This window comes from Myotis nattereri, assembly GCF_964212035.1.
Source record: "Myotis nattereri genome assembly, chromosome: 9".
NCBI lineage: Eukaryota > Metazoa > Chordata > Mammalia > Chiroptera > Vespertilionidae > Myotis > Myotis nattereri.
In genome coordinates, this window is record NC_138084.1 from 33072721 (window position 1) to 33094257 (window position 21537).

General features: G+C 42.6%; 2 protein-coding genes across 10 annotated transcripts in view; one reads left to right on the plus strand and one right to left on the minus strand.

The window, feature by feature from the left end:
• The window catches only part of PSMA1 (proteasome 20S subunit alpha 1), a 289029-nt gene that overhangs the window by 201424 nt on the left and 66068 nt on the right, over window positions 1-21537 (plus strand). Inside the window, exons 2-3 of one of the 9 annotated variants that reach the window (XM_081098871.1) lie at window positions 14701-14969; window positions 15463-15618. The exons of 7 other annotated variants lie outside the window; for them this stretch is intronic. The gene's annotated coding sequence lies outside the window, so the exon portion shown is untranslated. Of the gene's footprint in view, window positions 1-14700; window positions 14970-15462; window positions 15619-21537 lie in introns of those variants that run through there. One more of the 9 variants, XM_081098862.1, reaches the window with a different exon arrangement.
• LOC308524680 (DNA-directed RNA polymerase II subunit RPB3-like) lies at window positions 11749-12707 on the minus strand (the record flags this gene model as incomplete). The annotated part of the gene is made up of 2 exons (XM_081099254.1): window positions 11749-12504; window positions 12657-12707. 2 exons carry the CDS (start codon window positions 12705-12707, stop codon window positions 11749-11751), a joined length of 807 nt encoding a protein of 268 aa, XP_080955380.1.

A 21537-nucleotide genomic window follows, 5' to 3' on the forward strand; every position in this document is an offset into this window, starting at 1 on the left:
ATCACCACCTCATCTGTTGCTTCACCAACAGGCATTTTTAGAACCTGTCCAACTATGGCTACTCCAAGATTATCAGCATGGTTTCCCATTCCTCCCTCCAAAAAAGGGTCATATTGCAAGCATTTTGTAGATTATAGATTTATAAGATAATAATAATTATATATAAAACAATAAACTATAAAGTGATTATGCCATATAAATATAATTACAGTTATAATGTGTAAATCTATAATAATAAAAGTGTAATATACTAATTAGACCAGACGTCCTTCCAGATGACCTTCTGGACGAAGAACGGGACTGTGAGGGAAGCCCAGGTCCCAGGTGCCAGAGGGAAGCTGGTGCAGGCATCAGGGGAGGGAAGGCCTACTCTTGCACAAATTTCATGCATTGGGTCTCTAGTATAACTATAAAATAAAAAATTATATTATAAAATGGACAATAATTTTATATATAAAAATATAATATATATAAAATAGAAAATTACATATAATGTAATAAAAATTTAAATACATATAATATCATTATGTATTTTATATATAATATACAAACAAGTTTCTATAACTATCATTCTTTCATGCCTTTGAAGGTACAAAGGGATCTTGAAAGCCTGGCACAGAGCTCCTTGTCCAATGAATGTACCAAGTTAAGGAAGAGAATATGAAACAATTTCTACTCTCTTATCTCAAACAAATGCCTCAGTGGTGATAAATTGCCCAGCCTGTTCATTGCTCAAGGCAGCTTTGCCCAAGTGTCCAGTTCTGGGAAACCATCTCCATCATAGTAACTGAGATTCCCTCTCTAGTCAAGGTTTAGAGGTTCATGGGTTCTCCATCCTACTGGGTCCTCTTCAGTAGGAGGGATATAAATGATAAATGTGCCCACAGTTGGGGTGAAGATTAGTTTCACCACTTTTTCCTGACTTCACAGGATTTTATCATGCATAAAGTTACTTGGCACAAACTTTTTAAAGAACATTTTTATTGATTTCAGAGAGGAAGGGAGAGGGAGAGAGAGAGAGAGAAATCAATGATGAGAGAGAATCATTGATTGGCTGCTCCCTGCACACCCTACACCAGGGATCAAGCCACAACCCGGGCATGTGCCCTGACTGGGAATTGAACTGTGACCTCCTGGTTCATAGGTCGACACTCAATGGCTGAGCCATGTCAGCCTGGCACTTGACACAAACTTTGACAGGTCTCATATAGTATAATGATTATGTGCAAAATTTTGGGAGTTAGACAACTTAGGTTATAATTCTTATTCTTCTACTTACTACCTGTGTGGCCTTGGACAAGTTCATGGACTGAAGAGTAGGAGTGCTCATGTCTGCTCTTTAAAGCATCTAAAAATCTGTTGAAATCAGACTCTGAAGCCCATGGCGGTCTGATTGCCGTAAAGGGAGCATGTAGACAGGATTATCTAGCCAAGGAGAACCTCCTGTTCTATTTTTATTGAATCTCCATTCCACCAGAGAAACCAACAATTCAAGAGGTGATTCTGACAGGGTCTGCCTCTTCTCTAGGACATACCTAAAGGCTCTAAGGCAAGAATGTAGGCAGCTAGCCTCATATGGAGAGATGGTAGACATGGCAGGTTTCAAGTGGGAATTTTACAAGATTCCCACTTGGATGTAGCGGGGCATCCAAGAGATAAGAACCTAATTTAGAAATGAGAAGAATCTTTAAAATCCTCAGCTGCAGTAGTTTGGGGATCTTTACTTGAGTATTACATCATTGATCTGACAGCTATGCCCCTCATGTCATTTCCAGTACAAGCCCCACTTACGCCAATTGAGGCAGCACCCTTATGCTGGCACTGATTTATCTCTTTTGCAATATTTTGTGCAAGGTACATGCGTAATGGAGACTCAGTCCTTCATTCCTGAAACAGTCAACTGACCGTCACCTGAGATAGAGACTCATAGCTGAAATTCTGGAATGGAATAATGCCATTTCCTGGAAATGAGTGACTTTTTTCCTTATCTAAAATTTAATCTCTTTAATATGCCTCCCAAGATATCTGATTTTTTTAAAGCACAAAAGAAAACTAAAGAGAGAATATTCAATTTTTCTGCCCCGCCATTCTCATTATTAATGTTAGCTTTGTCCAGTCCCTGATATCACATATAGACAACAATACCTCTTCTCATGTGTCTCTTTTTCATGAAGAGGCAAGTCTTTTCCAGAAGTCCCCAAGTAGACTTGACTTTATGTTTCACTAACCAGAATTGCATAAAATGACCTATTCATTTCTACAACATTCACTGGCAAGGACGGTGACTAGCTTAAGGAAGCACAGGACTGAGTGAAAGAGGTAAATTACAAGGGAAAATGTGGGATTCTGTTTGAAAGAGGAAGAAAGAGAACAGATGTTGAGTAAACAATACCAATGTCTACTCATCCATTGAGGATCTGTGTGCTCTTCTGTGTCACAGACCAAACTTAACTTTCTGCTCCTTTACTTACTCAGGCCCACATCCTGAGCAGTCCCAGATTTTGATCTTTGCACATTCCTCTTCCTATGACTACCCTTTTTTCTTTGCCTCTCACCTAGATACTTTTCCTCCTCTACTGCTTTTGCTGCAATTGCTTTCCCATTGAGACAACGTCTACTTCATCCCACCATGTCTCTTAAGTATATTATACCATATGGGATTACAATGAAATTATGGAATTGACCTGTTAATGAAGCTCTACCAACTTTCCAAATGAGCTAGGAAGTATATGGCAGGATGTCCAAATTTTTTCTATACAACTCTAGGAATATTACACACACACACACACACACACACACACACACACACACACCAAAGAGAATTCTGTAGTCAAGTAAGTTTGGATAATGTTTTAATTTTTATTATTTTTAAATATATTTTTATTGATTTCAGAGAGGAAGGGAGAAGGAAAAGAGATAGAAACATCAATGATGAGAAAGAATCATTGATTGGCTGCCTCCTGCACCCCCCACAGTGGGGATTGAGTCCACAACCTGGGCATATGCCCTGACTGGGAGTTAAACCACGGCATCCTGGTTCATAGGTTGACACTCAACCACTAAGCCACACCGGCCAGGCAAATTTGGGTAATATTGTATATGCTTTCCTTCCCTTACAGATTTCAGATTCTGAGGCTCTGAAAAGTCCTACAGTTGAATAAACTAACTCAAAATGCGTTCTGGAATCAAACTGCCTGTGTTCAAATCTGGGTTCTACCTCTATCTAGCTGTATAAGCTCTTTAAACCTTTGTTTTGTCACTTGAGAAAAGGAGAGTCTGATAATGCTATTTAATGGGGGTTGCTGTGAATAGTAGGTGAGATAATCCATGTGAAGCCTTTAGCACAGCTTTTACATTCATTTGACAAATATTTATTGAATGCCTACTATGTGTCAAGATCTCAGGTCTTAATGAAGCCTACAGTCTAATGGAGAAGGGAGGGGACAAACAATAAACAAGTAAATAACTAGAATAACTTTTAGATAATAATGAGTAGTATGAATAAAATAAAACGTGATGATATTATAAGGCATAACTAGGATCAGAATAGCTGTTTTTGGTTGGGAGGGCGAGATAAGGCATTTCTGGAAAAGGCATTTTATTTGATACCTGAGATATGAGAAGGAGATGTTTCAATGTTTTAATATTTCAGCAGGGTTTCAGGGATCCCTCACTGAAAAGGTGACACATAAACAAAGAAATATTTGAAAGAGATGATAAAGTGAGCCATACAAAAATCTGGGTGAAGATAATTTCAGGCAGAAAGAAATAGAAAGTGCAAAGAGCATGCCATTCCCTCTGCCTGAACTCGCCTTCCCTGCATCCTTTGCTGTGGGAAGTCTTCTCTTCCTTCAGAGCCAGCCGAGTTCCCACTCCTCAGAGCTGTGCCTGCTACTCCTAGACAGCCAGGCCCTCACTCCTTCAGCCACGTGCCCATCAGCGTCACTTGTGTCTGCTTGGTGTGTTTGTCAGAATGCCTTTCTGTGTCACGTCTCCCACTCCTGTTAAACTGTAAATACATTGAAAGCAAGGGCTTTATTTGTGTTGTGTTTTCTAGAATTAGTACCCAGCACAATAGCAAGTACATAGCAAGTGCTCAATAAGTTGCGGATGAAGTGAAATTTAAGAGGCAAGAATATGACCTTTATAAAAAGCATTAGGACTGTGTACTAAATGGTTAGAGCATTGCCCCAAGCAGTGAAGGGTTTCAGGTTCAATTCCTGATCAAAGGCACATACCTGGGTCAAAGGTTCAATCCCCGCCCCAGGACGGAACCAATTGGTGGATCTCTGTCACATCAATGTTTCTCTCTCCGCCTCCCACCCATCCACTCTAAAAATCAGCGGGGGGAAATATATCTGGTGAGTATTAACAAAACAAACAAAGCACTAGGACACAAAGAGAATAATAATATGGCCATGCTGTCAAGGGGCTTATCAATAAACAATAGTAGCTACCACTGATTGAGTCCTACCTATGGTATGAGCTAGCCATAGAGTTTGCCATTTAACATTCATAGTAATCCAGTGATGTAGGTGGTACAGCCCCCAGTTTATAGACTGGGGTTTAGTTGTTTGTCCAAATTCATAGAGTAAGTTAACAGGACTCACATTTAGGTACCTCCAGCTTCCAGGCTTGTGCTCTTTCCACTATACATTGTATCAGTTGGGATGTAGCCAGGAAAATAAATGGGTCTTTCAGAGAACAGGACATTTTATTTTTACAGAGGATTAGTCACATAGATGAATGGAAGAGTGAAGAAGCCAAATAAAGAATGATGAAGCAACCCAGAGATTTAGCAAAATTAGGAGGTCACTCCCCTTGTTGCATGGTGACACTGGAAGAAGATGGTGCTCCCAGAGCCCAGAAGCCTGAACTGACAGGCAGAGGAAGCTAGAACCACGAGGGGAACTGCCCAAGGGAGACCTGGGGCCAGGAAGGGAGAGGCTGCCCAGTGGGCCCCTGCCAGATTCCACAGGAAGCAGGGAAAGAAAGAGTGAGAAATACCCTGGCTTCTCCCTTCCTCTGCTTTCAGTCTTTGATGGTGCTTCCCATTGCTTCAATGTACCAAGAGCCAAAGAACAAGAGAGCCTGTGAGAGCTGAGCCTGGAAGGGTGAGGATGGGTCTGAGAGAGTGCAAGCAGGCTATCTCTCTATCTGAAATGAAAAGGGCTATAAAATAAGGCAGTATTTAATTTGGTCTAGGAAGAATGGCAAAGATATTAAGCAAATTCAAAAGAACGGGAGGTTAATGGTGGCTGCAGTAGCCAGAGAGAGACTCCTTCGAAGTGGGGAAGTTATGTTGATTCCTTAAGAAAGGTAAAATTTCTGTAGGTGAAGGAGAAAGAGTAGGTGGTCCTGACAGAACTGGAGTAAAATTTTCCTGCAAGTAAAAAATCCTATTCATTCTTTTAATGCCCTAGCCAGTTTGGCTCAGTGGATAGACCGCTGTCCTGCGGAATGAAGGGTCCCAGGTTCGATTCTGGTCAAGGGCATGTACCTCAGTTGCAGGCTCAATCCCCAGTAGTGGGTAGGGGCCATGGGCCGTGGAGGAGGCAGCTGATCAATGATGTTCTCTCTCATCAATGTTTCTATCTCTCTATCCCTCTCCCTTCCTCTTTCTCTAAAAATCAATAAAAGCATATTTAAAAAGTCTTTCTATTCAGCAATATCTATAATATATGTGTACAGAATAAAGAATAACGAGCCTGGCGGGTGTGGCTGAGGTCTAGTTCCTTTCCTGGTCAGGGGACATGCTCAGTTTGCGGCTCCATTCCCAGTGGGGGGCTCATCGATGTTTTTATCTCTCTATCCTTCTCCCATCCTCTATCTCTAAAAAAATCAATAAAAGCATATTTTTAAAAAGAAATGATAATGAAACACATACACACTAAGTTCAGGAAATAATATATCATTATTTGCAATTTACTGTTTTAAAAAATTATGATTTAAAAATACACATATGTACCATATGCATATATAATGTCTGTATGATAAAATTTACCTTTATAGTCATTTTAAGTGTACAAGTTAGTCGCATTAATTGCATTCACAATACCGTGCAACCATCACCACTATCTATTTCTGAACCTTTTTCATCACCCCAAACAGAAACTGTGGCCATTAAGCACTAACTCTCCATTCTCCCCTCTCCATAGGCCCTAGTAATTAATTTACTTTAAAATGTATAAAAAAATGAAATGCATTAGTGGATGGTTAGAGGAATGTTAGTAAAATGCCAGAAGATGGATAGACAAGTAGAATAAAATGCTAAAAGGATGACCTAGGTGATGGATATATGTGTCTTGCAAATTGCATGTTTGCAGTTTTTCTCAATAAAATGTTAAGGGGAAATTTCATGCTTGGGCCCCCACCCATAATTCTGATTTAATCGGTTGTGTTGGGCCTGGACATCAGAATTTTTAAACTGCTCTCTGGAGATTCTGACATGGGGCCAGGTTTGAGGATCGCTGCATTCAAGTGTGCATGGGATTGCAAAGCAAGGGGGAGCAGAATTGGGCAGGAGGGGTGGGGAGAGAGGAGGAAGCTTCTGCATGCATTTTGAAGGTGGGGCCTCCGGGCTAGGCTCCTCTGTGCTTTGTGGCTAGACAGACAGATGGACCAGCTCCATGTGAAGGAGGCAGAAGCAGCTTCTCAGAGGGTTGTTGAGAGCATGGTATTGGTCAGGATTCTCTGAAGTTCTTAAAGTAGAACTGAGATGTTTATACATTAAATGTTGCATGCTTTGTCTTTTGCAATGTTTCCTATAGCTTACCCAAGAGCATCCATTCTTTCAGAATATTTTTAGCATGTCAGCTGCCTTTAACCCTTACAAAGGGTAAGATCCATTTCCACATGTACATACATACATTTTTATGTTTCACTAACTCATCTTTATGTCTTTTTTATGGAGATGAAGAGCTGGGTCTGTTGAAGCAGAAAGAGGATGTTATAAGCTAGGTGGGCTTGGGCTCATGAGTCAGCAGAGAGAGAACAAGAGGAAGCTGGGCCTGGGCAATACAGGAACCAGCAATTGAACCTAGCTGTCAGGGTTGGAAATGTAACCATTCCAACAAAGCATCTACAACCCAAGTAACCATGGTAACTGACACTCCCCAGAGAACTGATATCTGAACTGCTCAATTACAGTGTGCCCCCTGCAGCAGTGTGCATTTCTGCCATAACCCTTCTTCCACACCCAGATATTTTGTCTTACTCTAAGGGCCATGGTGGTGTGTAAGGTTGTTTGTCCCTGAAGTAAATGATCCAGGCCATTTAACCATGCGAAAGGCAACAGGAACACTAGCATCTGATCCCTTGTCATGGGACCCTAGCGTGGCTCAGTACAAGTGCCAGCTGGAGGCAGAACAGGGCCCAAGGGCAAAGGCAGAATGGCATATGAGGAAGAGGACCAAAGGTCAGTTACAGAGCAGCTGGATCACAGGTGAAATCTAAGGGGGGAAACTGCTGGACTTGAAGCAGGAAGCAAACAGAAGGTCAAGAGCCAGAGGAATGCAAGAACACATCAGGAAGGGAGATGTAAGACAGGAAGAGAATCAGAGCTTTGGCTATGAATGAAGCTCATTCTTGTGGGGAGCTCACCCTGTGGTGCCTGGGTGAGCAGGAAGGAGCTAGGAAGTGCAGGGTGGGACAAACTTTTTTTAAAAAAGCCCCAAACTATGTTATCACACAGAATGAACTATTCATTCTCATGACTCCTTGCCATCCAGAAGAGGTTAAATGTGATATCTTTCACAAAGTAAGGGAAGTGTGTTAAACATTTCAGAAAAGTCTGTGAATAATATGTTTAAACAGAAAAAAAGAGGTTCTTTAATCCTTGAAAGAATAATCTTCAGCTGCCAGGAAAATTCACATATGTGTAATCCCACATTGCCTCCATAAATCTGGGTAGCTGTGGCAGTGGTTCAGGGAAGTGGAGGCAAACCGTTTAACTTTAGATGTCTCCATTTCTCCTAGCTAGAGTGATAGCTGTTTTCCTTCCTCCCTCGTTTTGGAGTTGTAAGGTATATTAACATTCATAGAGAGCTTTGATCCAATTTAGAAATGTGAAATTTTCAAGAAATCACAATAATGGCTGGCATAAACCATGGACTTCGCTATGTCCGGGGGGCTGGGACACTGTCATTGGCCCCGCTGGGTAGGTACTATCACTGAGGGATAGGAAAGAGGAGGGGCTGGGGTTAGGAGGACAGAGCTCTGAGCCTTATGGACTAGGAAAGCACTGCCCCGAAGGAAAACAGTTGCTGTGTCCAGAAGTAGCAGTGTGGGAAAGAACACTTGACAGATATCCACCACAATCTTTCAAGTTCACACAGGTAATGAGTGACATAGCAGGCCCTTGAACCCAAGTTTGTATATCTCAAAATGTTGTTTCTCCTACTGATATGTCTCCTTTGCTGGGGAAAGCATTTACAATTGCTGCCAAACTCCTGGTGTTCCACTGTGTCTGCCCTCTCTCCTACCCTGCGTTTACCCTGAGCCTGGAGTCCGCTTGGATGGAAATGCAGCATATAATGGGCTCAGAGTTAATCATCTGCAGGTTTCCCCTGATAAGTCACAGTATGGTTGCTGCGCTGCTTCCAAGAGTCAACAGCAGCTATGGGGATGTGCTGAGAGTGGCCTATGGCATTCAGAGTGCTGGCCCAGATGGGAGGCAGTGTGCTGGGGAGCCTATCTGAGCACCACCATCTGGAATGCCTCTGTTGCCCTGAAGGCACTTGTCTGCGTCTCCAATGGACACAGCTCAAATGCCAAAAACCGAGCCAAGTTCACTGGATGTACAAATGGCCTGACGTCAGTGGAATTTGCTCATAATTTAGGCCTCATGTGTGATGTACTGTCTGAACTGAAAGATCTGTCAAAACAATCAGGGGGGAAGAGGAAAGGGAAGAAGGAAAAGTGGAGGAAGGGAAGGAGGAAGATGAGAAGTAAGGGGTGGAAGAAAAAGCAGACGAGAAGAAGGAAGAAATGAGTACATGGCCAGGAGCTGAGGGAGAACAGGTTCAGCTTTTGACTCCTCAGGCCAACGGTCCCTGTAAATTTGTTGAAAGCATCAGTGCCAAATAAAACATGGCCTTTTAAAGCACTGAATTACGTGAGTGCAGAGCTGTTAAAATCAGTGTAGCAAAAATCCAGCTGGGTTTGGCCAGTGCCACAAAGTACAAAATGATGATCACTTGTTCTGCCAAGACTCAAGGTTCCCCAGACGCGGTGGCCTGAGCAGAGTTATTTGGATATATGTCCAGATCACCATTCTTTAAAACAAACAAAAAAAATTGCTAATAAGAAATAGACATCTGTTGTTTTTGCTTGCCCTATGTCCAGAGGTGAATTTATTCTGAAGCTAACAAAGTTTTAAGCTTCAGAGCCCCAGCTACATGGGTTCCTGTAAATGCTGGGAGAGTCTAGGAATTATGGAGCGTTCTAGATGGGGAGAGGAAGCCACATTACAATCAAGAAGCATTTATTTATTTAGTTATCCTCCCCCAAGGATATTTTTCCATTGATTTTTTTAGGGAGAGTGGAAAAGAGAGGGAAAGACAAAGAGAAACATTGATTTGAGAGAAACACATCTATTGGTTGCCTCCTGCATGAGTCCTGACCAGGGCCGGGGCTGGGGAGGAGCCTGCAACCAAGGTACCTCCCCTTGACAGGATTTGAACCTGAGACCCTTTAGTCCACAGGCCAACGCCCTATCCACTGAGCCAAACCAGCTAGGACGGGCAATCAAGAAGCATTTAAATATAAGCATTTCTGGCAAATTGCCTAAACAGACTTAAAGAAAGGAACCAAATCACTAACATTCCAATAATTTGATGTGATTTATTTTTTTATTCTTAGTAATATTCAGTTTAATACTTATTTTTAAATTTGTGATTTTGTAATATTTTTATTAAGCAAAGGCCCAAAACGATAAAGCTTCAGGCTCCCCCAAGCCTGAATCTGTCCTTCTCTGCCTCCCATTGCTTTTCTTCTGGACACCACACCTTAATTTGTCTTTGTGGAAAGGCCCTACTACTCACTCAGTGGTAGGCACACAATCCAGGCTTTGCCAAACAGAAAGACAGTGGTTGGGTTAGGAATAAGCATTTGATTTGCTTTGGATCAATGAGAATCAGTGTTGAAATTTTTGCTAGATCTCTCTACCATGATTAACTTGTGGGAATGCAATTCTGAAATTGTCAATAGCAATATCGTTTCTATGAGAGAAGCCTGTCTGAGAATATAATTAACATAGAAGAAAAGCAGAACTGAGAGATTAAATAAAAAGCCAAGTCCTGTGGTGGCACCTTTTGCCTCTGAAACCAGCTGTATTGACTGGTATCCATAACCCTAGGCTTTTCAGAGAGACACGTCAAGAAAGTCCTCTTTTTGGCATAAGCTAGTTTGAACTGAGTTTCTGTCATTTGCATCTTTAAGAGTCTTAACTAATACAGATCCTATCATGCTAGAAAAATATAACTATTATTGTTTCAGTTCAGAAGGTGGCACTTTAGAGTATTTGCCTCCCTCCACCCAAGCTTTCTTGAGAATTGACATATTGTGTAAGTTAAGATGTCTAACTTGATGATTTGATACACATACATACTGTAAAATGGTTCCTCCAATAAGGTTAGTTAACATATCCACCATCTCACATAATTACAATTATTTTGTAATTGCTTCTTAATAGTTATAATAATAAATAATGCTTATTGATCACTCTTATTAACAGTTAAGTAATCCATTATATTTTTAATACAACCTTATGAGGTATATACTATTATATCATACCCATTTACTAAAGAGGAAATTGAGGCACATAAAAGTTAAATAACTTATCCAATTGGTATGCACTCTGGTTTTAGACCTTGGATTATACTGTGATGCTTGAGCCAACTGATTCAGATGTTGCTAACATTATTTTAAGAAAAGTTCTAATACCAAGACTCATAACTGTTCCCAGCCTATGGATCAGATGCCCTAAACAAATGCCAGAGGTGGGCAATATGATCCACTTTTTTCATAATTAGGTAAGAGTGGCAGGAACTAAGAATATAATAAACTCTCAAACAATATGTGTATACCAGCCAATGGGGCCCAACATCAAATCCCTCTTACCTTTTTTTTTTTTTTCTTTTTTAGAAAATGAAATACAGGGTTTATTTGGGGATGAGGTAGGGGAGGGACAGCCAAGGTCTAAAGACGCTTGGGAATTTGAGCAAAGCATAGGCTGACCATGGTCAGGGGCTGGGTTTGTAGGCGGCCTGAATGAGCCTTCTAACACTCCATCCTAACAGCAGAAACCTAAGGTACAACTGTGAGAATGCTAACTTTCACAGAGAAAGTACGTCAAGAGCTGAAATAACCAAAAGAGGAGGGTCTAGCTCACTGGTTTTCAACAGGGAAGCAGTACGACCTCTACAAGCAGACCAGGGGGAAGGGAAGTCTGAGTTCTGGGGAGATGTGGCCATTAGCAGGCAGGGCCAGGGATGCTGCATGCACAGTGAAGGACTGTCCTGCCTCAAATACCAGGGGCACCCCGTAATCTACCTGGGACCTAGCAAGGCTGGGAGGGGCACCCTTTCCCTCTGCTACCTTTCTAGTTGGTGCTGATGGCTTGCCAATAAGTTTAAGTACAGCTGTCAGAACTTCAGGAACTAGGAGGGTCTCAGGAGACCTGCTGCACAGCTGCTGCTCGGATCCTTTTCCGCTCAGGCGGATAAGCTTCAGCTAATTTATGGTGAATTATAGGATCTCGTGGTGGTTCAACTGGGTCTGTAAGTCACTCAGCTTCTTCTTCAACCCAAAGAGGGCTGAGAGGACGATGGTTTCGGGGCGCAGAGAGCCACGGGCCTCCACATTGTAGTAAAACCTCTCCTGTTCGCCACTGAGGTCGTATGGAGCCAGGGAATCATCTTCATCCAGCTCTGAGTACTCGCTCTTTGGCCCCTCCTCTGGCTTGGGGTACACTGTGTGCCTCAGGGCATTGTCAGGATCATAGTCAAAAGCCACCCCTGCAGTCGGGTTCCACTTAGCATGTCCCTTGCCAAAGCCCTTCTTGGCATAGGCGCGGAGTCTCAGCTCCTGGCCCTTTCGCAGCTTGACAATGAGGATGTTGTCCTGGTCCACGTAGTCATTGGGGTCATTATCTCGATTCCAGGATGTCACTGGAATGACCTGGGGGCTGCTGGAGATGAGGTCTCCAGAGGTGATGTGCGGAGTCTGGTCTTCGTTGCACCGCAAGTCGAGAGTGAACTCCAACGAGCTCTCTGGGCAGAACTCCTCACACGTGCAGTCCCGGGAGTACTGCCGCCTGTCCACAATGTCATCGCTAGTGAGGGGGATTAATCCAAGCCAAGCGATGAACTCGTCGTGAAGGACTGAGGAATTGGCATCAATCTGAACCCAGTCTATGGCTGTTGTAGGCACCTCGGCGATGAAGACCCTCCCAATAGAATTGGCCACCGTTAGGTCCGTATTCTCGATGATGAACTTGACATTCTTTTTTTTTTAATTGTTTTATTGCTTAAAGTATTACAAAGAGTATTACATATGTCTCCTTTTTTCCCCGCCCTTGACAATCCCCTGGCCTTCTCTACCCCCCAGTATCTTATGTCCATTGGTTATGCTTATATGCATGCATACTTGACATTCTCGTTGGTGAGCTCCGTGATCCGCACTGTGGGCTGGTTGGAGTAGGGCATCGCGTCCGCCTCCTGGCGGTCCACTGGCCTCAACCCTGCAGCGTGCCCCCCCCCGCCCCCCCCCCCGGCCCAAGTCCCTCTTAACTTGTTCAGTAGGCTCCTAATGGGTCTCACAAATGTTTCCTTTCGTCTTCTGTTCCCCAGTTCATCCCACAACTATATAGCTCCCTGCTATCAGTATTGACACTTCTTAGTTGTAGAAGTGTCATCCTTACCCCTTCTGATGTGTTATCACTGGTAGTGATCGAAAACCACACATAATTCCACTTCAGTAGTAGTCTTCATGTTGAAGGTAGAGAAATGGACTGAGAGCTCCCAATCTGTCTTAAACCCCATTATGTTCCCAAACTGAGTTTCCTACCATCCCTTCTTCTTGTGCCTTTTATAGACTTGCAGTTAGGACTGCCACTATGTTCTTCTCTGCCTGTGGCTCTAGCCTGACAGGTTTACAAAGATTGAAAGCCTGGGTGGATCCCACTGTCAACAAACCAAGTATTTCAAACTTGAAGCCATGATGACTCAGTCCCTTCATTTTTCAGCAAACGTTTATTGAGCACCTACTATACTGGGGACTCAGGGATGAATATGGCAGTTCTTTCTAAAAGCTCTCAAAGTATTGGAGAAAGGTTGGGTATAACAAAGGTCAACAATTCCCATGAACAAACTGACTTGAAATCACAGCAGAGAAGGTGCCGATTAATGGAAAGGAGTAGGGAGGCTTCTTAAAGAAAAATTGCAGATGAAGCAGCAGGGAAACTGCTCTTGAGGCGCCAGTAGGAATTACCAGGCAGAGAAGAGAGAAGAGCATTCCAAGCAGATGTAACAGAATGTTCAAAGCTAGAAAAGCTATAAAGCACATGACTTGTTTGGGAAATAGCAAGAATTTTGGTGTGGCAGGAGGAGACGGTCTTTGAGAAAGAGTGGTGAAAGATGAGTCTAACAAGTAGTAGAGGCTCGTGTACAGAGTCCTTGTGTGCTGTGATAAGGAAAATGAAATTCATTTAATATTCATCAGGAGCCAATGAAGATCTTAAGCAGAGAGTGACATGACTGCATTTGTATCTCAGACACATCACAGGGACAACAGTGTTTCTCCTGGACAGCAATCATGCCTTTCCTTTCAACCCTGGCCTTTGGATTTTGAGGTTCTTTAGGTCGATTCAACTTTGAACCTCCATAATCACTACTGTTGTTAGATTTTTCTCTTTCTTTTTTCAACATACAATCAACATACCCCGAGGCTCTCCTTCACCCATCAGCCTGTGTTATAACATTCCCTCAGAGAAATAATTCTCAACCATGGGTAGTCATGTGCTTTGTGAGAAGGGTATATCATCTTCACTTGGAGTGCATTTTCAAAATACACTTTGTGATACACTTCCCTTGCCCTGAAATTCTGATAGACCTAAGGTTTGGGTAGGAGTGGTTAGGGAGAGCAGTATTTTGGAAAAATTTATTCTTTCAAAGAATGGGGATCTGGCCATGGGAACATTAATCAATGCTAAGTGGTTACAGCATCGGCCCAGGCACTGGTCTCAGCTTGGATTCCCGGTCAAGGACACGTATTTGGGTTGCAGGTTCAATCCCTGGCCCTGGTCAGGGCATGTACAGGAGGCAACTAATCCATGTGTCTCTTCCACAGATGTCTCTCTCTCTCTCCCTCTCTCTCTCTCTCTCTCTCTCTCTCCCCCTCCAGACCTCCCTTACATTCTCTCTCTAAAAAGCAATGGAAAAAATATCCTCAGAAAAGGATTATCAAAAAGAAAAAGATAATGTCCCTCTCAAACTTGTGGTTATTAAAATACTACAAAATCTGCATTTATATTTTAATATTGATATCCCCTGGTGTTGGTTGAATGGTGGCTCCCAAAAAGATACATCCATGTCCTCATACCTTGCCCCTGTGAATGTTATTATTCATTTGGACAAAAGGGGTCTTTGAAGCTGTAATTAAGTTAAGGATCTTGAGATGTGATCATCTTGGATTATCCAGGTGGGCTGTAAATCCAATGATGAGTGTCCTTATAAAAGACAGAAGAGGAGATTAGGAACAAAGAAGAAAGACCATGTGAAGACAGAGAAGGAAAATGGAGTCATGCAGCCACAAGCAAAGAATGTCTGGAATGACCAGAAACTAAGAGGAGGCAAGGAAGTATTCTCCCCCTAGAGCCTTCCGAAGTAGTGTCACCGGCCAACACCTTGATTTCAGACTTCTGGCCTCCAGAATGATGACAAAATGGATTTGCTATTTTACGCCAGCAGGTTTGTGGTAATTTGTTATGGTACCCTTAGAAAACACATGCACCCCCTTTCTAATGGGTTATATGCTTAATAGTCACTTTTACAGAAAGGAGACAGTTTTCAAAAGTGTTGTATACTGGTATAATGTAAATGAATTTGGGCAAGGTAACAATCTCTCTGAGCTAGTTTTCTTACCTAAAAACACAGAAACAGTAAACTCATTCTCACAAAATGTTTAGATTATTAAATGAGATAAAGTAAAACTACCCTAAGCAGACAACTGACAAAAAAAGGGCAGGTGCTCAAAGATTTATCCAGGGCCCAGCACATACCACATAGAGCAACCCTGATGAAAGGCCTCCAGAGTGAGCGGGGCTGGTTAACATGCAAAGTCTGGGCCTGTATCGAAATCTCTTTTGCATGTAACCGCTTACGCGGATCTGGCGTCAGCTCTTGTTCTCACCAACTAACCACTGCCCTCTCCCCCAACCTTCTCAACTTCCTGTTTACGTAGATTGCTGCTTCCTGGCCAAGGGAACTGAAAGGTTTCAGCCAGACTGCTTTTCCCTTGGACCTATGCCAAGATTACCTTCTTTGCTCTCCTTCTCTCTTCTTGTTTTAGAAGCTTTCAGATTAATGAGGAGCAAACTGCTGCCCTGTGCAAGCCCAGGTAAGCAGTTGGTCCTTGTCCTGGCTTTTAGATCAAATCAGATGGACACGAGAAAAAAACACACATCAAGCTTTATGAAGGCATTAAGAAATCTGTCTGACCCTGCTTGCTACAGCCCCTCCAAGCTATTGATACTGATGCCTTTTTTTTTTCTTCATTCAATTGTGCTGGTCATGATGCCTCTACTCTCAGGCCAAGCGCTGACCTGTTCCTATGAAGTGGGCCTAAAAGGCTGGCAGGACAACAGTAGGTTGAACTCAACCAGAATGCCAAGTTGGGAGGTAGTTGAAATGATCTAATTCGTGGTTCTCAATATGCGGCCAATGTCCAAAACATCTGAGAAGCTCTTTCAAAATAAACAAATAAGCAAACATTTGGAACTGGAGAGTAGGCATGAGTAGTTTGAGAAAAAAAATCCCAAGATGGTAATGATTTTCCCCACAACTCCAGGTTTATCATCCTTAGCACAGTAGATAAGAATGTGAACTCTGGGGCCTGACTGAATTCAAATTCTGACTCAATCATCTATGACCTGTGTGACATTGCACTTGTTACTTAACCTCTCTGTGCCTCGATTTCTCATCTGTAGAAGAGTGATAATGCTACTACTGACCTTTGTCATTAAATTATTGTGAGGAATAAATAGTTTAATATGTGAAAAACACTTAGACCATATATGCGTTTTATTATTATCATTACTTTATTGTTGCTTTTATTGACCTGCTGGAGGATGAGGAAGTTGGTCAGATGAGGGCATAGCTGAATTAGTGATATGAAGGCGATGCAGGTAGAGGAGATGGCAGAATTCATGGTAAAGCAGTGGAACTGGGTAGCGGAGACTGAATGGAAGAAAAACCAACACTGGAAGGAGAAAATCTGTATTGAATGAAGCATATGCTCTCTGGGACTAGTGTGCCTGAGTTTAGATCCTGCTTTCACTACTTAATGGTGACAACACCATGAGCAGATTACTTAACTGTTTGCTCATCCGTAAAACGGAGATGATAATAACAGTGACCTATTTTACAGAGCTGTCATGAAATCAAATGGGTTAATACATAACATGCTGATTTCTTGGATTAATGACTGGCATGTAGCAAGTGTTAGCTCTTATTTTTTTTGGAGATGAGAAGGTCAAGGAACTGAGGGACCAATTGTTAGCAGGACATTGACGTTATCCAAGATGACAGCAAGGTTGGAGATAAACATGAAGACTATGAGCCAGGTGTAGACGTCGCCGAGGAATAAGATGATCAGGAGGCTGGAAGTAAAGCAGTAGGAAGGAGGAGAGAGATAATAGCCAAATGACAGGAGCCTCCACATGGTTGAGTCCTTCACAAGAGCATGACAGCAGTTACCAGAAGTAAAGAGGACCCTAACCCCATATTCTGGCCCTTAGCCGAGGAAATCAATTAAGGCCTAGAGGCAGAGTGAACCATCGGAGAAGGTGCTGAGCTGTTTGAAGGTTTTCTGTTTAGGGAGTGACAGTTCAGATAGCATGGGAGGAGTCTGGGAGGTTCAGGAAGGATAGAGATAAGGCTACACTAGCTAAGCATCACAGTAAGTGCTGTGGAGAATAAATAGTCTAGCCCATCATGGATAATAGAGACCATCATAAACTTTTGAACAATAATAGATACAGAGGCAGAGCTGCCTCAAACAGATTGTCAAACTGCAGCGGGAAGGCCGGGGAGGGTTGGGGGACAGGAGGTAGGGGGGTAAGAGATCAACCAAAGGACTTGTTTGCATGCATATAAGCATAACCAATGGACATAAGACACTGGGGGATAGGGGAGGCTAGGGGACTGTCTAGAGCAGGGGGGGGGGGGGAAGTGGACACATATGTAATACCCTTTGTATTACTTTAAGCAATGAGAAAAAAAAAAAGAGGCAGGCATAGGGCCAGAGACTAAAAAAAAAATAGTCTAGCCCAGTGCTATCCACTAGAACTTCAGGCAGTGATGGAAATGTTCCATGCCTGCACTGTCCAATATGGTGGGCACTGGCCGCATGTGGTCCATGAGCCCCTGAAATGAGGTCAGTGCCATCCGTGCTCCTAAACAATCACTGAGGAATTTTGTCACTATGCAGAACCCCCGGCCCACCTTCATTTACTGAATTAGAATCTCTGCAGTTGGGTCCAGGACTGCCTTTCCAGAGATCCCAAGGTAACAGATATACAGCCAGATTTAGGAATTGCTGCATGATGTAAGGAGGCTGAAGAAAGAGGGTATCCAGGTGGGTTAAATATAGGAAGGGCTATCATCTAAGGTCTAACTTGGGAAGTTTAAACCTATTCTTTTATTCTGAGTGATATGAATAGTTTTTATTTTGAAAATGGCTTGGTTGACATAAAAAAATTAAAACCAAAGGAATGTAACAGTAGAGAAAATTGTATTACGTTAAACATGAGTATTAGTGTTCCTATTAGGGGAGAATTAACTGCTTGAAAATAAATATTTCGATAATTGCTAAAATCCAAATATGTGAGAGTGGAAATCCTTTCTGCCTAAAAAGGAAGATGGATCTGAAGTGTAGAGGGCCCTCTGGGATGGAGAAAGTTAGGGTGGAGAAAGGAGAGGGGAGAGGAATTATGCAAGATGCTAGTGAACTGAGCACCATACACTGAAATAGCAACCCTTCCCCCCAAGAAAAGTCTAATAAGGTCCACCAAATCACAAATGTTTATTGAGCCTCTTATTTAACTTCTCTGTTCCTCAATTTTCTCATCTGTAAAACAGTGGTGATATTACCTACCACTTTGTAATCCCTACAGATTTTTTTTTTTGGTGGGAATAACTTGTGAAAGAGCTTAGTTTTCCAGCTCTTGGGGAAACTTAGGTTGGTCAGGGGTAAATTAGAGTAGAAACCTCTGAAAATTCCCCAAAACCCAGGGAAAGCTTTGTGCTACCCCCACATTGTGGAATCAGGTAGTTGAGGCAATCTCATCAAGCTCTCACTGGTAGTGGTGACCTCAGCTTTAATCTGGGTTACAGTAGGAAAGGAAACAAAACATCAAATGGCCTATGGATCTCGTTACCAGAACTCCCTGACCCTTAGGCTGGCTGCATAGCTTCTGCTCACTCATGGGCCCCTCTGCTGATCTACCTTGTCTTTAGGGCTTGTCTGCTTGATGTCCTGTCCTCTCATCCCCAGAGTGGCGTGATTTGCTCTGGCCTCAGCTCTTATCACTCCCCAAGGGATGTCACAAGGAAATTCATATATAATAAGTGCTCTAGTCCTAGAGTCCAGGGGGTTAGGGAAGAGAAACAGCAGTGTGGACCTGAGTGATTCAGTATCTGATATGCCAGGCAGGAGCACAGGTAAAAGTGGGGCCCAACAGGTAGGAACAGCTTTGGGAAGCAGGGGTACAGAGTTCCCCAGAACAGTTGGGATATAACTGAGACGGGGGGAAGAACAAATGTATTCCAGGAATACATGTCAGCAATTGAGCCTTAGAAGCCAAATCTGGTTTAAGTCCAAGGAATAAGGAATGGTCAAAAATGAAAGAAGAATCACAATGTCAGAGCCGGTAAATGCAGGAACAGAGCAGAAGACAAGGTCAAGGCAGGAATTCTAGTTGCAGTGCTAGGTCAGCTGGGGTTCCCTTTCTTCAATGGGAGGTAGAGACTGGGGAAAATAATGTATGCTCTGCACACTGAAACATGTTTTTTGTGAGTGATAAAGTACACATAACATAAAATTTACTATTTTTAATTGCACAGTTCAGTGGCATTACGTGCATGCACCCTGTAGTGCAACATCATCACTATCCATCTCCAGAACTCTTTTATCGTACCATTCAACAACTCCCTATTCCCCCTCCCACCAGCCTCTGGTAACCACTTTACTACTTTCTGTTTCTATGAATTTGACTCTTCTGGGTCCCTGATATCAGTGGAATCATACCATATTTATCCTTTTATGTCTGGTTTAAGAATCGTACCTTGCTGAAACTGGTTTGGCTCAGTGGATAGAGCGTCGGCCTGAGGACTGAAAGGTCCCAGGTTCAATTCCGGTCAAGGGCATGTACCTTGGTTGCGGGCACATCCCCAGTAGGAGGTGTGCAGGAGGCAGCTGATCGATGTTTCTCTCTCATCGATGTTTCTAACTCTCTATCTCTCTCCCTTCCTCTCTGTAAAAAAATCAATAAAATATATTTTTTTTAAAAAGAATCGTACCTTTTTACTATCCCCTCAAGTTTCCTAAGGAAAATGTTTTAGATTTGCCCCACCTTGTGCCTCTATTAGGTCTTCAAATAAACCAGCCACCTTCCCTCTATGGTTCTGATTCTCCCCTTGATGGGGATGTGCACTTTCTCCCATTCCATTATTTCTGCAGCTGCTGCCAATTTGCCTCCTTTGTTCCCCAACCTTTATCGCTACTACCAATGTAGCTCTATTTAATCACACCACAGCCTTCTCTACCCCAATATGGAATGAAATTACCCTGCTCAAGAGTGAAAGCTTTTTCAAAAGCCTTGGATAATCTGGCATCTAAACAAGTACATTTGGATTCAAACAGACAGCCATTATTTTAATTAATAGAGTTCAGCTGGACTCACTCTGGGACACTGCCTCTCTCAGCCTCCCTCGCCTATCTGATTTGTGCCCACAGTAAGGTGGATATGCCCTTCCACTGCCTACCACCACCCCACTCTCACCTCAAGACAGTGCTCTGCTTTTCCAGCCTCTGCCCTCCTCCTATTTAGGGCCTTCTTCATCATTCCCTCTCTGTTCAACAGTATCAACCATTTTTCTAGAGTCCCAATCATTAGTTCCCATGGCTCTTTTTACCATTTCTCCTAGAAGGTCAAAGACCTCTGGTGGCTGCTGTGACATCTCAGAACTCTCAAGTTCACCATGACTCTTGTGGCTCATGAATTGTATTTTTCAAAGAGATGATGGAGGGACTAGTTGAAGACTGTACTTACATGACCAGACATTACCAGAGGGCTTTGATGAAAGGCTCTTCCCAGCGACAGAAGGTAAAACACTCTCACCTTCATGATCTGGAAGTGAACGCTGAGAGGGAAGAAAGCACAAGGGATTTGGCAAAAATCAGGGCTCACATCCTGACTCCTTCCTCGACTAGACAGGTAACCTTGGCAAATTATTTCCTCTGGCTGTTGCTCATTTGCGAAACTGGAATAATATAGAAATATGTAGGGTATAGCCATTTGCATTAGTATTGGCTCTGAGAAACAGAAATGTAAGTGGTTTAAAAAATATATTTATTTTTCTCTCACATCAAAGTCCTAAGGTAGAAAATCCAGGGCTGCTCCATCATGTTCTCAGGGATGCAGGCTCATCTCACTGCTCTTCTTTCCTCCACTGTGGCCCTCACCCTCATGGTCCAAGAATGTGGCTAGTGTGGCAAACATCACATCTGTGTTCCAGAAAGCAGGATGGTGGGAGAAATTAAGGAGAAGAGGCACAGGGCTTGTACCTTCTGTCTTTTGAGGGAGATTGCCAGAAGCTGCCATACAACACTTCTGCTTGTATTATTTAGTCATATGGTCACACCTAGTTGCAAGAGGCTAGGAAATTCCAGGCAGCCTTGTGCACAACTAAAAATTGGGAATCTTGTTACCATGGAAGTGAATTTGGGGAGACATTTTGAAACTCTGCTTCATAAATTACCTAATATAGAAATTAAAATTGTCCATCAATAAATGTTGGCTATTTTTAATATTCTTCCTTGAGGGGTTACTAAGGAGTAACTCAGGGAAGCAAGGATAAAAGAAGGTGTGGCTGTCATTTTACCCTTTTAAATTGCTAAGATAGGATTTTAAAACTTCAAAGTTATTACCTCCTTTACAAATTTAAATAAGTGATATTTTAATGGAACTCCACTTGCTCTTTATTATATAAACTCACTATAAGCAAGCAGAGTCCCATTAATTAAAGTATCACTTGC